The 14,995-nt window shown below is 50.1% G+C and overlaps 1 protein-coding gene across 3 annotated transcripts; it reads right to left on the bottom strand.

Annotated features, from left to right (window-relative positions):
* Positions 1–1,131: 1,131 nt before the first annotated feature.
* GJB1 (gap junction protein beta 1) lies at positions 1,132–12,578 on the bottom strand. 3 transcript variants are annotated; one of them, XM_010374019.2, is made up of 2 exons: positions 12,500–12,578; positions 1,132–2,654 (listed from the first exon to the last, which is right to left on the bottom strand). In XM_010374019.2, exon 2 carries the CDS (start codon positions 2,636–2,638, stop codon positions 1,787–1,789), a length of 852 nt encoding a protein of 283 aa, XP_010372321.1. In that variant the 5' UTR covers positions 2,639–2,654; positions 12,500–12,578; the 3' UTR covers positions 1,132–1,786. The 3 variants fall into 3 exon arrangements, with proteins under 3 accessions (XP_010372321.1, XP_030790658.1, XP_010372320.1); XM_030934798.1 differs by lacking the exon at positions 12,500–12,578 and adding an exon at positions 4,653–4,709; XM_010374018.2 differs by lacking the exon at positions 12,500–12,578 and adding an exon at positions 3,013–3,142.
* Between the last annotated feature and the right edge of the window lie 2,417 nt (positions 12,579–14,995).

The raw sequence follows: 14,995 nt of genomic DNA, 5'->3' as shown, positions 1-14,995 counted from the left end.
TTTTTTTTCTAAAGGAGAAATCTCAAATAAGGAAAATTTCCATGCTTTCTCTCTGAAGAGGAAAAACTGTTTCAAGGAAGAAAAATTCATATGAGATTGTGTCTGATTTTCTCTCCCTTTCTGATATCCAGCACTTCCTACATGGAGTCCACATACTCTCAGAGGGAGTGGCAAATAATTTCTCCTGTTCGGAGGTGAGGAAGCTGAGGAGGTAAACTTGCCATGGGGGAAACTTTTACTCTGAGAGGCTATTTGTGGGGGCAGTGACTCTGAGGAAACCCCCGTGAGGCTGCGGGAAGATAATGCGTTGTTACTCGGGGAAGTCTTTTAGGAATCCCAGAAGCACAGAGTGTTGAAGGGAGCTGAGAGATGTGCTGGGCCAGTTCTCATTTGCTCGTAAGGAAGCTGAGGCTCGGGGAAGGGAATGCCTTGCTGCTAAGTGACAGCACCAGGACTCCAGCGCAGCTTTTCCAAGGCTCAACCTGGAGCTTTTCCTACCACAGCTGACAGGGAAGGGTGATGCTGGTGAGGAAACCGCTGCTGTGAAATGTTTGACCTGTATGGAGGCATCTCTGGAGTGGGAAGCATTGATTCCTGAGAGAAGGAAACTGGGAAAGAGGATGGAATTAGGGGCTATGTCCAGAGGAAAGGGGCCGGGGTCATCGTGCAACCCAACAGGTGGACTGTGGGACATCAGCTTGTAGGGGATGCTGAGTTTGGAGGGAGTAAGGAGATAGTTCTCCAGGTGTGTGGGGAGGGGGCTGTCACCGAGGTACCCAGGGAATGTGTGCCACTCTCTGGGGCATGAGAAATTTCCCAATCATTTCTTATCTCTTCAGAGGGAGTTGTCATTTTTAATCTTTTCAAAATCAGAGGAAGGAGGTATGTAAATTAAATCCCAATAAAGCTGTTATTAGACAATGAAAAAGACAAGAACCACAACAAAAACAACAGGGCGGAATGGCTCAGCGGCTGGCTCTGCAGCCCAGAAGTGTAGTGGTTCCTCATTTGCAGCTTCAGCTACTCAAGTAACTACTTCTTTTGCCCTATTCCTTTCTTAATCAGTAAAAACCCAAGGGCAGCTCATCCTGGGGGAGGTCAGAGGTTGCAGGAGAAAGAACTTGACACACACACGAGCCACCTCTTCATTTACTGTAAAATCCTGTTTAATGTGTAACATTTCAGGCAGAGAGAGGCCTTGGGGACTAGAGGAAGAGGCAGCCCTGACCAACCCCCGCTCCAACTTATCTGCCTGCTTCTCCCTCCCTAACTCCCTCACCCCAGACACCTCCTCCTTTTCCTTGTGGCCAGCAAGCACTGTTCCTCCTTTACTAGTGCTCGCCACCCTCCCTTCTCCACCCACATGTCCACAGTACCCCCGCCCTCCGCTCCACTTACCCACATCCCTCCCAACTGATGTGACTCCAGAAACAGGGTATCTGACAGCACAGGGTTAAGATTAGTTTCATAATTGGAGACGCTGTCGGAGCATCCCATCTCTTGTCCCCAATGGTCCCAGAGAGAGGGAGAGGGAAGAGGGAAGAGTGCAGGCAACAAGGGCAGCCCACACTTCCAGTAACCTTGAGCACTGGCATAGGTGGCCTCCAGCTCCCTACCCCTCCAGCTCCTCAAATGGAAGGCCCTGGGAGGAAGGGAAATAGCCAGGGAAGGAAGGTTTTGATCGAGTAATCCCCAGCAGGCAGAGGCCTGTGCACCAGCAGGGGAGAAGGAGGGGCTCGCCCAGGGCAGGGTCGGGGTGGGATGGGAGGTTGCCTGGTATGTGGCATCAGCAGGCCGAGCAGCGGTCGCTCTTCTCAGCCAGCCCGGCCCCGGTGCCAGGGCTGCGGCGCAGTATGTCTTTCAGGGAACCATCCTGCTCACTCAGCAGCTTGTTGATCTCATTCTGCTTGTATTCAGGTGAGAGGCGGTGGCCGAAGCCCGAGCCCTTGCGGGAGGGTGGATTGGAGCGGCGCTGGGCTCGGCGGGCACAGGCCCGGATGATGAGGTACACCACCTCGGCCACATTGAGGATGATGCAGATGCCAGAGGCGGCTAGCATGAAGACGGTGAAGACGGTTTTCTCCGTGGGGCGGGACACGAAGCAGTCCACTGTGTTGGGGCAGGGGTAGACGTCGCACTTGACCAGCCGCACCATGGCATAGCCAGGGTAGAGCAGATAAAAGACATACATGAAGACGGCCTCGAACAATAGCCGGAACACCACGCTGATGACATAGGTCCACCACAGTGTCCCTGAGATGTGGACCTTGTGCCTCTTCACCTCCTCCAGGTGTAGGGGGTCCCCATGGCCCTCAAGCCGTAGCATTTTCTTCTCTATGTGTTGCTGGTGAGCCACGTGCATGGCCACGAGGAGAGCTGGGGTGGAAACTAGGATGAGCTGCAGGGACCACAGACGCACATGGGAGATGGGGAAGAACTGGTCATAGCAGACGCTGTTGCAGCCAGGCTGGAGTGTGTTGCAGATGAAAGAAGACTTCTCATCACCCCACACACTCTCTGCAGCCACCACCAGCACCATAATTCTGAAGATGAAGATGACCGAGAGCCATACTCGTCCAATGGCAGTAGAATGCCGGTTCACGCCACTGAGCAAGGTGTACAAACCTGTCCAGTTCATCCTGCCTCATTCACACCTGCAAAACACCAGCCATGAAGCAAGCTGTCAGAAAGCTGGGGTGGAAAGTCGGGCGCCATAGCACTGCCTGCACACTCCCCCCACCCAACTCTTCCAAGAGCCAGTAGCAGGAAAGGAAGGATGGTCATGACTTTCCTCGTCACCCCATCCCCTTGCCAGCTTCTCCTCCTCCTCACTCACTTGACTTGACCTCCCTGAGCCCCATCCCCCTTCTTCGCTTTCATCCAACATTCTTTTCTCGCCAGCCCCTTTCTTTGCCAAGCCCATCTTGTTCCGATATCAGCCATCCCCTATGACTCCCTGTCCTCTAGCTCCTTAACTCCAGACCTGGGGCAAACTCAACAAAGCCCTCTTACCTTGGGGAGCGCCTATCCCTGAGGCCACCCAGACAGGTCCCCTATGGTCTCATGTCTGTGCAGGGGGAGTGGTCCCTGGGCTCCGCGCCTGCGTCCCAATTCATCACCGCCCGGTGCTGGGGAGTCATATGCTGCTTTATACCCAGTGTCTGCACAATGAGACCTTTGTGGGGCTCTGAACAACGCCCTTTAGAATTCAGATCAAACGCCCTGACTTCCGCCCACCCTACACACAGAGCACTTGTGTCCCAGCGCCGGACACCCAGCCTGCACCCACCTGTTCTGTGCCCGCCCGGTCCATCGCCGCACCCGCCCCATAGCCCCACCAGAAGAATGGCCACGCGGGGGAGGGAGATAAAACTCAGGCAGGTGGATGTGAAGAGGGGACCTCAGGGGACCCGGAGGCTCTGGGCTGAGGCCCTCCCCCATGGCCCTATCAGAAGTTTAAGGTCAGCAGGATTTTCCCTGAGACTTAGATCCCCTCCGGAATATGGAGAGGAAAGAGAGCTCATTTATCAAGCCAGGAACTGTGCTGAGTGTTGTTCCATACCTTTTTTCTTTCCACCCATTTAGGAAGCCTGTTATCCCATTTTCCAGATGAAGAAGCTGAAGCTCAGGTAAGTAACTCCTTAAGCTCACACTGTTACAAAGCGGTAGTATAAGTAGGATGAAACAATGTATCTGAGACAGAAGTCTTTCTACAGCAGGCTGCTTGTGCTTCTGCAGATAGTGTCTGTAGAAAGCAAAGGCTAACCATTTGAAAAAAAAAAAAAAAAAAAAAAAAAAAGGCTGGGCGCAGTGGCTCACGCCTGTAATCCCAGCACTTTGGCAGGCCGAGGCGGACGGATCACAAGATCAGGAAATCAGGACCATCCTGGCTAACAAGGTGAAACCCCGTCTCTACTGAAAATACAAAAAATTAGCCGGACGTGGTGGGACGTGCCTGTAGTCCCAGCTACTCGGGAGGCTGAGGCAGGAGAATCACTTGAACCCAGGAGGCCGAGGTTGTAGTGAGCCAAGATGGCGCCATTGAACTCCAGCCTGGGGGACAGGAGTGAGTGAGACTCTATCACAAAAACAAACAAACAAAAAAGCAAAGGCGAATGTTAACCATAAAGGCACAAGAAGTATGGAAGCTGTCGATCCGTGAGCACATTCCAACTCCAGTGTCATGGAGCAAACCCTGGCCGTCTCTCTTTGAGTTTCAGGAAAGGGAACTCATGCAGGGGGTGGTCAAGTGGGCACAGGGTGAGCATAAGCCAGAAGGAGAAAGCAAAAGGTCACTGAGCAGGCTGGGCGCCGTGGCACACGCCTGTAATCCCAGCACTTTGGGAGTCCGCGGCGGGTGGATCATTTGAGGTCAGGAGTTCGTGACCAGCCTGGCCAACATGGTGAAACCCCGTCTCTACTAAAAATACGAAAATTAGCCGGGCGTGGTGGTATACACCTGTAATCCCAGCTACTCAGGAGGCTGAGGCAAGAGAATTGCTTGAACCTGGGTGGCAGAGGTTGCAGTGAGCCGAGATCATGCCATTGTACTCCAGCTTGGGTGACAGAGCGTGATTCCATCTCAAAAAAAAAAAAAAAAAAAAAAAGTCACTGAGCAAACAGAGGGTCAGGAGATAGGCTGTGACTCTTACCTACAGTCACATAGCTTTAGGTTTGGATTCTGGTTCTTCACTTGATGTGACCTTGGGCTAGCTACTGAACTTCTCCGAGCCTGCTTGTTCATCTATAAATGGGGTTAATACCCAGGGTTATTGTGAGATTCAACGAGGCAATCTGCAAAAGTTCTTAGCCCAGCTCCAGGATCATAGTTGGTGACCAAAGGGGTTAAGAATCTCAGGGGCCGGGCACAGAGGCTCACACCTGTAATCCCGGCACTTTGGGAGGCTGAAGTGGGCGGATCACTTGAGGTCTGGAGTTTGAGACCACCCTGGCCAACATAGTAAACCCCATCTCTACTGAAAATACAAAAATTTAGCCACGTGTGGTGGCGCATGCCTGTAATCCCAGCTGCTGGGTGGGAGAATCACTGGAACCCTGGAGGCGGAGGTTGCAGTGAGCCAAGATTGCACCACTGCACTCCAGTCTGGGCGACAGAGCAAGACTCCGTCTCAAAAAAAAAAAAAAAAAAAAAAAAAATCTTCTCGGGAAGAGAAAACAAAGTTGCTTTGGGGGAATAAATGGTCTGCCAACCCAAGATCTCTCCTTTTTCTCCCTAATGCTGTGGGCTTTTTTTTTTTTTTTTTTTTTTTTGAGGGTGGGGACAAGGTCTGGCTATATCACCCAGGCTAGAGTGCAGTGGCACAATCACTGCTCACTGCAGCCTTGACCTCCTGGGCTCCAGCGATCCTCCCACCTCAGCCTCTCAATTAGCTGGGACCACAGGTATGTGTCACCATGCCCAGCGAAGTTTTCTTTTTTTTTTTTTTGTAGAGATGGGGGACTCACTATGTTGCCCAGGCTGGTCTTGAACTCCTGGGCTCAAGCAATCTTCCCACTTTTGCCTCCCAAAGTGTTGGGATTACAGGCGTGAGCGACCTTGAGCAGCCCCCGATACAGTTGTTGACCTATAGGGTCTGTCTGAGACCAATCCCCAACCCCAAGTGCATATTGTAACCTTGTGGTTTCAGGAGCTTGCCAGTTGCTCTAGGGAGGAAATTCTCCTCCATCCCTTAGGCAGGCTAAGAAGGCTTCTCCCATCTCTTGCCACTTCTGCCATTAAGTTGCAAGGAGATCATACTAGCAGCAGGAAACCGAATGTGAGGAGGACATGCAGGCCTGGACCATAGGAGATGCAGTGATCCCTGGAGTCATTTCCTGAACCCAATGCATGCTCCACAGCAGAGCAAGTGGTTGTGGAAGAAGCCTCATATTCAGCCCTGGGTGGTCCTCTATGCTGTAGAGGAAAGGGGTGGGGTAACAGCAACTGCGAAAGTTGGGAAATGGGATGAAAGAATCAGGGGAAAGGATAGTCCACAGGACATAGATTACTTCTCAGAAGAAGGTTTCTTCATCTAACTAAATAAATAAATAGCCTTAGTGAGTTCATGTCATGTGCCAACCAGCATGGGGAAGCAGGGATATGGGTGCCCTTTCTCCCAAGCCTAGGATTCTACATGCAAAGCTGCTGCACTAGGCATCACAGCTAGCCATAAAGAAATGCTTCAGAGGCTGGGCACGGTGGCTCATGCCTGTAATCCCAACGCTTTGGGAGGCCAAGGTGGGCAGATCACGAGGTCAGCAGATCGAGGCCAACATGGTGAAACCCCGACTCTACTAAAATTACAAAAATTAGCTGGGCATGGTGGCACGCACCTGTAATCCCAGCTACTTGGGAGGCTGAGGCAGGAGAATCGCTTGAACCCAGGAGGCGATGATTGCAGTGAGCCAAGATTGCACCACTGCACTCCAGCCTGGTGACAGAGTGAGACTCCGTCTCAAAAAAAAAAAAAAAAAAAAAAAAAAAAAAAAAAAGAAAAGAAAAAAGAAATGCTTCAGGTGGTGAGATGTGTTACACTCTAGAACAGGTGGCCAGAGAATTATTAATAACCAGCTGGGTGCAGGGGCTCACGCCTGCAATCCCAGCACTTTGGGAGGCTTAGGTGGGCAGATCACTGAGGGATTCGAGTCCAGCCTGACCAACATGGTGAAACCCCGTCTCTACTAAAAATTAGCTGGGTGTGGTGGCGGGCACCTGTAATCCCAGCTACTCAGGAGGCTGAGGCAGGAGAATTGCTTGAACCCAGGAGGCAGAGGTTGCAGTGAGTGGAGATCCTGCCACTGAACTCCAGCCTGGGGGAAAGAGTGAGACTCTGTCTTGGGAAAACAAAACAAAACAAAACAAAAAGCCTAGGCCAGGTGCAGTGGCTCACGCCTGGAATCCCAGCACTTTGGGAGGCTGAGGTGGGTGGATTGAGCCCAGGAGTTTGAGACCATCATGGGCAATATAGCAAGACCCCTGTCTCTATTGTATTTTAAAAAAGAAAAGGCTGGCTGCGGTGGCTCACGCCTGTAATCCCAGCACTTTGGGAGGTTGAGGCGGGTGGAAAACGAGGTCAGGAGATCGAAACCATCCTGGCTAACATGGTGAAACCCCGTCTCTACTAAAAATACAAAAAATTAGCCAGGCATGGTGGCGGGTGCCTGTAGTCCCAGCTATTCGGGAGGCTGAGGCAGGAGAATGGCGTGAATCCAGGAGGCAGAGCTTGCAGTGAGCAGAGATTGTGCCACTGCACTCCACCCTGGGTGACAGAGCGAGACTCCATCTCAAAAAAAAAAAAAATAGAAAAGAAAAACAAACAAACAAAAAAAGGCCAGGCATAGTGGCTCACGCTTGTAATCCCAGCACTTTGGGAGGCAGAGACTGGTGGATTACCTGAGGTCAGGAGTTCGAGACCAGCCTGACCAACATGGTGAAACCTCGTCTCTACTAAAAATACAAAAATTAGCTGGGTGTGGTGGTGCAGGCCTGTAGTTCCAGCTACTCAGGAGGCTGAGTCAGGAGAATCACCTGAACCCGGGAGGCAGATGTTGTAGTGAGCCGAGATCATGCCACTGCACTCCAGCCTGGGTGACAGAATAAGACTCTGTCTCTTAAAAAAAAAAAAAAAGAACAAAATAAACAACAATAGTAATGATAATAATAATAATAATAATAATAATAATAATAATAATAAAAGAATAACCTGGCCAGGTTCTTTTTTTTTTTGAGATGGAGTCTCGCTCTGTCACCCAGGCTGGAGTGCAGTGGCGTGATCTCGGCTCACTGCAAGCTCTGCCTCCCGGGTTCACGCCATTATTCTGCCTCAGCCTCCCTAATAGCTGGGACTACAGGCACCCGCCACCACGCCCAGCTAATTTTTTTTTTGTATTTTTAGTAGAGACAGGGTTTCATCGTGTTAGCCAGGATGGTCTCCATCTCCTGACCTCGTGATCCACCTGCCTCGGCCTCTCAAAGTGCTGGGATTACAAGCGTGAGCCACCGCGCCTGGCCCCTGGCCAGGTTATTCTTAGGCAACACAGGGAGACCCCTGTCCCTTAAAAAAAAAAAAAAAAAATTAAAAGGAGGCTGAGGTGGGAGTATCGCTTGAGTCCAGGAGTTCAAGACCAGCCATAGGCAACATAGTGAGACCCATCTCTACAAAAAAAGAAACACAAAAATTATCCAGGCATGGTGGCTGGTGCCATTCACCCATAGTCCTAGCTACTCAAGAGGCTGAGGCAGGAGGATCTCTTGAGTCCAGGAGGTCGAGGCTGCAGTGAGCTTCAATTGTGCCAACTGCATTCCAGCCTGTCTCAGAAAATAATAATAATAATAAGACCTCCCAACATTGTAGCATTTTTATTAAAAAAAAAATTATTGGCGGGGCACGGTGGCTCAAGACTGTAATCCCAGCACTTTGGGAGGCCGAGACGGGCAGATCATGAAGTCAGGAGATCGAGACCATCTTGGCTAACACGGTGAAACCCCATCTCTACTAAAAATACAAAAACTAGCCGGGCGAGGTGGCGGGCGCCTGTAGTCCCAGCTACTCGGGAGGCTGAGGCAGGAGAATGGCGTAAACCCGGGAGGCGGAGCTTGCAGTGAGCTGAGATCCGGCCACTGCACTCCAGTCCGGGCGACAGAGCGAGACTCCGCCTCAAAAAAAAAAAAAAAAAAATTTTGAGTACCTGTTATATGCCAGGCCCCTGCACATGCACTCTCGTTTAATCCTCAAAAAAACTTTTTGAGGTAAGTTTTGCTTTATCCTCATGTCACAGATGAGCAAACTGAGGCAAAGAAAGGTGAAAGGACTTATCTAAGAGTCACATAATCAATTAAGTGATAGAGCTGGGATTTGAGCCAGATCAAGCTGACTCCAGAACACACACTGTTTTTTTTTTTTTTTTTTTTTTTTGAGAGCGAGTCTAGCTCTGTCACCCAGGCCGGAGTGCAGTGGTGTGAACTGCAAGCTCCGCCTCCCGAGTTCACGTCATTCTCCTGCCTCACCTCCCGGGTAGCTAGGACTACAGGCGCCTGCCACCACACCTGGCTAATTTTTTGTATTTTTAGTAGAGACAGGGTTTCACCATGTTAGCCAGGATGGTCTCGATCTCCTGACCTCGTGATCCGCCCACCTTGGCCTCCCAAAGTGCTGGAATTACAGGTGTGAGCCACCGCGCCTGGCCACACACTTTTTTTTTTTTTTTGAGACGGGGTCTCACTCTGTAGCCCAAGCTGAAGTGCAGTGGTGCGATCTCGGCTCACTGCAAGCTCTGCCTCCTAGGTTCACGTGATTCTCACAGAGCACATACTTTTTCCCATAAGCTCTACTTGGCTACAAGTATAACTTTACTTTCTGTGGGTATTTTTTAGGAACAGGGAGATTAAAAAAAAAAAGGAACAGAGAGGGAGATTCAAAACTGCTATGTCCTATTTTCTTTTAGCCCCTTCTCTCCTTTCCTATCAATTGACAACTCTTTCTTTTCTTTTCTTTTCTTTCTTTTTCTTTTTTTTTTGAGATGGAGTCTTGCTCTGTCACCCAGGCTGGAGTGCAGTGGTGTGATTTCGGCTCACTGCAACCTCCACCTCCCGGGTTCAAACGATTCTCCTGCCTCAGCCTCCTGAGTAGCTGGGATTACAGGTGCGTGTCACCATGTCTGGCTAATTTTTGCATTTTTAGTAGAAATGGGGTTTCACCATGTTGGCCAGGCTGGTCTTGAAGTCCTGACCTCAGGTAATCCTGCTGCCTCAGCCTCCCAAAGTGCTGGAATTACAGGTGTGAGCCAGTGTGCCTGGCCCAGCTCTTTTTTTTCTAAGGTACTTTTGTTGTAGTAAAATTGACAACTCTTTCCCTCTCCTTCTGTCCCAGGATTTTTTGCTGCCTCTTGATTTGGTCTGCTTTTCCTTTCCTTACCTTTCTTGGGCTGCTTTCTCAAACTGCAAAGCAAACCTTAGCTGTTCTCTTTTTTCTGCCCTTCAGGGGTGTGAGTCATAGCCAGTAGCTCCCTGTGGGGCCTCTAAGGACCCTTGTCTGGGTGCTGTGATCTCAATTTTTGCTGTTCCCTTTGGAAGGAGAACTGATCCCTATGTCAACATCAATGCCTCAAGGATTTCATTCTAAAAACATCCAGGGGAGTGACCTGATTTTGAAATCCAAACTGTTTTTGTGACTTTGGGTTAAAGTCCAGGTATTGATATCCTCAGTGTTGCTGTAGGCAGGTGTGTTTTGCTCTCAAGTTTAATTAGACAGGACTTCTCTGGCCTTGTCAGGCTCTGGCCCTAATTTAGATTTGGCCAAATTTAGATTTGCCCTAGCACTCAAGCACAGTGCAAAATCAGGTGATCTCACTTAGTCCTTACAACAGTCCTGTAATATTATCCCCATTTTTCAGACAAGGAAGTTGAGGCTCAGAGACGTTAAGTAATTTGCCTCAACAGCAATTGCACTGCTGCTAAATGGTAGAATCAAGTTCCAAGTTTATTTTCTTACCTCAAAGTATTTGTATATAGTGCTGCTTATGGCGGCCTCTCTTCCTTTAAGGAGTTTGCATTCTGAGACCAGGCCTACTATTCAAAAACCTATACACTTTCCTGTGTGTGCTGGCACGTACACACACACACACACGCACACACACACACACACACACGCACGCACACACATACATTCGTCTAGTCTGTCTCTGTCTCTGTTTCTGCCCTCACCTCCTCCCTATCCTTCCAACTACAGGAAAATCCTTGTGATTTGGGGTTTGGGGAAGAGGGACGGGCTGGGACAATTGGGGTTACATTCAGCCTGGGACTCCATGCTCCCTCCCCCATTTCACAGGCAGTCACTCGTCAGGAAGGGACATGGGGTTTTCTTTGAGATTTACTTAGGAATTTCTGGCTGCCTTCATCAGTTTGGTGTGGCTAAGGCCAAACTCCTCCAGCTCTTTTCCCCTTCCCCTGCTTCTCTCTCTTGCCTCCGTCCTGTGGTTCTACAGTATCTCAGTCACTGGACTTAGCCTCTCCACCCTGCCATACATATTCCGTGGCCAGGCTTGGGTCAGGTCCAGTCTAGCTCATTCCAATTTGTTCCTTCCCCTTCTCTGCTGCAGTCTTTTCGGAGAGCTTCTGCTTATGCCAGCTCCCTTCTCCATTGTTTGGACGCTACTCCCTTACTCTTCCATCACCCACCTGACTTCCTGTTGCTCTCTGCTTGGGTTATTATAACAGCTGCCATTTATGGAGTGCCCCCTGTATGTATATTCACAGACTCTCACGCTCACAACAACCCCGTGAGCCAGGAGCCATTGTCTTCAACTCACAGGTGAGGCAATGAAGGCTAACAGAAGCTGAGTAACTTACTACACAGGTGGTAAGCAAGTGCTGGAGCTCAGAGTAAGAATTGTATTGACCCCTCAACCCAAGCTTGGGTCCCTTTTCCATTGCCAGGCTGCATTCTAATCTATACTTCTCTCCATTAAAACCTCTCTTGTCTGTATTCTCCTCTCCTCATCTCGTTTTCTAAGTTTACACATTCTGCTGTGCCATTCCCAACAGCTGCAAAACTTTCAAACAGCTGGGGAACACCTCTCCTTTAGATCTCCAAACTGGCCGGGCGTGGTGGCTCACGCCTGTAATCCCAGCACTTTGGGAGGCCAAAGCGGGCAGATCACCTGAGTTCGGGAGTTTGAGACCAGCCTGACCAACATGGAGAAACCCCGTCTCTACTAAAGATACGAAATTAGCCAGGCATGGTGGGGCATGCCTGTAATCCCAGCTACTCGGGAGGCTCAGGCAGGAGAATCGCTTGGACCCAGGAGGCGGAGGTTGCAGTGAGCCAAGATTGCGCCATTGCATCTCAGCTTGGGCAACAAGAGTGAAACTCTGCCTCAAAAAAAAAAAAAAAAAAAAAAAAAAAAAAAAAAAAAAAAATCTCCAAACCATCAATTACTCCAAATTCAGCTTGAGTCTGTCTGCCTCCTTCAAGAAAGTGGAAACACACGCTCCCAAATCCTTGGCCCTGTTGGCTAGCCCTCTGCAGCCCGCTGAGCACGCTTTATTCATCCACTCGCAGCCCCGTGTTGGGTGCATGCCTGGTTTGCCTTGTAATCAAGGAAGGAAAACAGCACCTGGCAGTGCCCAGCATTCCCACTGAACCCTAACCCTGTGTGGCAGGAAATGTCTCAGATAGACAAACTTGGCCACCTTGCACCTAGGGGGTCCTTCAAGTCTTCCTGTGAATCTGACCCTATGGAAATAAGGGGAATCTTTGGCCGGAGGAAAAAAAGTGAGAGGAGAAGCAACACTGAACTTGGAAAGAGGCTGCAGAGAGAGGCCAAGCAAGCCTGGCACCTGGTAGGAGGGGCCTCACCCCAGCTTCAGAAGGAAGCATGGAAGGGACCTAAGTGACTGAAGGCGGAGGTCAATAGAAGGCAAGACCCGGCCCCTATTTCCAGCCCCCTGTGCCACATCAGCCCTCCCTGGCCCACCTCCCTCAGCCCCCAGTCTCCTCACCTCCCTGTCACTGCCACACCTGGCTGCTGCTGCCCTTTCCCAGAGAATGTCTGCAGGTGTGTCTGCCCTATGCCACCAGGTACTGTCAGCCCAGCCCAGGGGAGGGACAACGAGCTCAGGGCCAGAGCCAGAAATGGCCCACAGCCCAAGAGGAACCAGACAAACATTAACCAGCCCCACCTCCTCCCACATACAGTCATTAAACACGATTGATCCTCTGAGCGCCCTATGAGTTTGGAGAGACAGATCACATAGCCTGGAGTCACTGCCTTGTCCCAGAGGAAGAGAGGCATCGTTGTCACCCACCCATGTTTAGTCTCTCTGGGAGACTGAGCTGGACCTGTGCTCCTCAGCATCCCTCAGGCTTCCCCCATGCCCTAGCCTTAGGTAGATCCACAGTGTAGGCAAGCTGCAGAGATGGATCCTATACAGGCTGCCATCCTGGTCAACCCTTCTAGCTCCCAGCCTCTGAAACTATATGACAGGGCCAGGCATGGTGGCTCATGCCTGTAATCCCAGCACTTTGGCCAAGGCAGGAGGGTCACTTGAAGCCAGGAGTTTGAGACCAGCCTGGGTAACATAGTAAGACCTCATCTCTACAAAAAGTATAAATAAATAAACACATTATATGACAACGGGGAGGAAAAAGCCATGGGTGATGCCTGCTGGCACCTGAGGTCAAGATGGGAGCTGGCAGTGCTTCCCACCCATATGGCAGTACCAGGGTGCCCTTCGGCCACTTGCTTATTGTCCACATCCTGAGTGGCTGGGGACGGACCAAAGTATTTCTAATCCTATCCCAGAACCCTAAAACCTCAGAAATTGCTTTCTACCCTCAAGGCCAAGGCAGTTGAACTGCAAAGTGTATCATGTGCAGCAATGAATCTTGGCAATCATTAAAGTAAACAGAGAATGTCAGCCATTAACTGAGGGATCAGTCTAGTTTCAAGGTCTGCACCACTGACGGCTTACCTGAAGACCCTGCTGGGTTCTGTGGCCTGAATGGCAGTGGAGAAATAAGGGAAGTTAGCAGAGAAACTGGCCCCCTGCCTTCTGTTCCTCACTCCAGCTTGAGCTCACTGCTAGAAAGGGAGTCAGGGCCTCAGCTTTCCTTAGCCAAACCTGGGCATATGGATACATCAGTCCATGAGTATTGGACACCTACTAGGAACCCAACAAAGGGCTACGTGCTGGGTACAGGTGGCAAAGGAGGTGAAAACATCTCAACTGTTCATAAGAGATTTATCAACTTCTTTTTTTTGAGTTGCAGTCTCACTCTGTCACCCAGGCTAGAGTGCAATGGTGCAATGTTGGCTCACAGCAACCTCCGCCTCCCGGGTTCAAGCGATTCTTCTGCCTCAGCCTCCCAAGTAGCTGGGATTACAGGCGCCTGGCTAATTTTTGTATTTTTAGTAGAGATGGGGTTTCGCCATGTTGGCCAGGCTGGTCTTGAACTCCTGGGCTCCAGTGATCTGCCCACCTCAGCCTCCCAAAGCACTGGGATTACAGGTGTGAGCTATCATGCCCTGCCGAACTTCTGGAGGAGAGGGGACCAAGACCCAATAAATTGCTGTGAAAAATATCAGTGCGTATTCAATCGTGTGGTTCTAACTTTGATTCCTGAGAGAGTCCAGAGAAGGGAATGATGAGAGTAAACTGAAGTAATCAGGGAAGGCTTCCTAGAGGAGGTGAGGTTTGAGTGGAGATGTAAAAGACAGGTAGGAGTTGGAAGGGGAAGGACAGGGTTAGCATTCCAGGGAGGAGGAACAGTGTGAGTGAAGGCACAGAGTAGGAAGGAGCAAGGCATATCTGGGAGCCAGTAAGGAGGCAGGACTGTGTTGAGGGGCTGTGGAGGAAACTGTCAGTCAGTTAAGAGGCTTAGAGTATGGAGGACATTTAAAGCCAGATAGGGAATCCTTTAGTTGTGCCTGGTAAACTTGGTGAAAGGCAAAACTGAGCTGGACATCATGGTGGGTGGGGGACAGGCTGAACACTATTCTTCCCTCTGAGAGTACAAGTTGTAGTGGATAAAGAGGACTGCCGTTTCCCGAGTACTGAATGCATAAAAGGCAATGTTCAAAGTGTTTTGTATTACTTTGTTTGATTTTCAAAATAACCCTACAAAGTAGGCCCTATTAATATTCTCATGTTACAGGGGAATTAAGGCACACAGAGGTTAAGTGACATAATTGAGGTTAGCTGGCTACTGGTAAGTAACAAAGCTGGATTTGAACCCAGGCAGTCTGGCTCCAGAACTTGTTCACTTGACCACTATATCACAGCTGATGAGCTCTACAGGGTCCCACTGAGAATCTGAGTTAGAGGTGGTCCCTGACTCCAGGAGATTCTAAGCTAACAGGACAGATGAGACACTCACCTGAGTAACTACAAGGGAGTTTCTCCTAAATGCCATATGCAGATATGAGATGCCAGAAGTTCAGATGCAGAAGAAAAGGGTAGGTTTAACAGAAAGGCAGAGTTGGATGTGGGTCATAA

This window comes from Rhinopithecus roxellana, chromosome 7 (genome assembly GCF_007565055.1).
Source record: "Rhinopithecus roxellana isolate Shanxi Qingling chromosome 7, ASM756505v1, whole genome shotgun sequence".
Lineage (NCBI taxonomy): Eukaryota > Metazoa > Chordata > Mammalia > Primates > Cercopithecidae > Rhinopithecus > Rhinopithecus roxellana.
The sequence above is the reverse complement of the archived record's forward strand: the minus strand, read 5'-3'. Positions and strand labels throughout refer to the sequence as shown.

What these genes read in the sequence shown, in the direction of transcription:
- GJB1 (XM_010374019.2), bottom strand. Translation starts at nt 2,638, where the DNA reads ATGAACTGGACAGGTTTGTACACCTTGCTCAGTGGCGTGAACCGGCAT.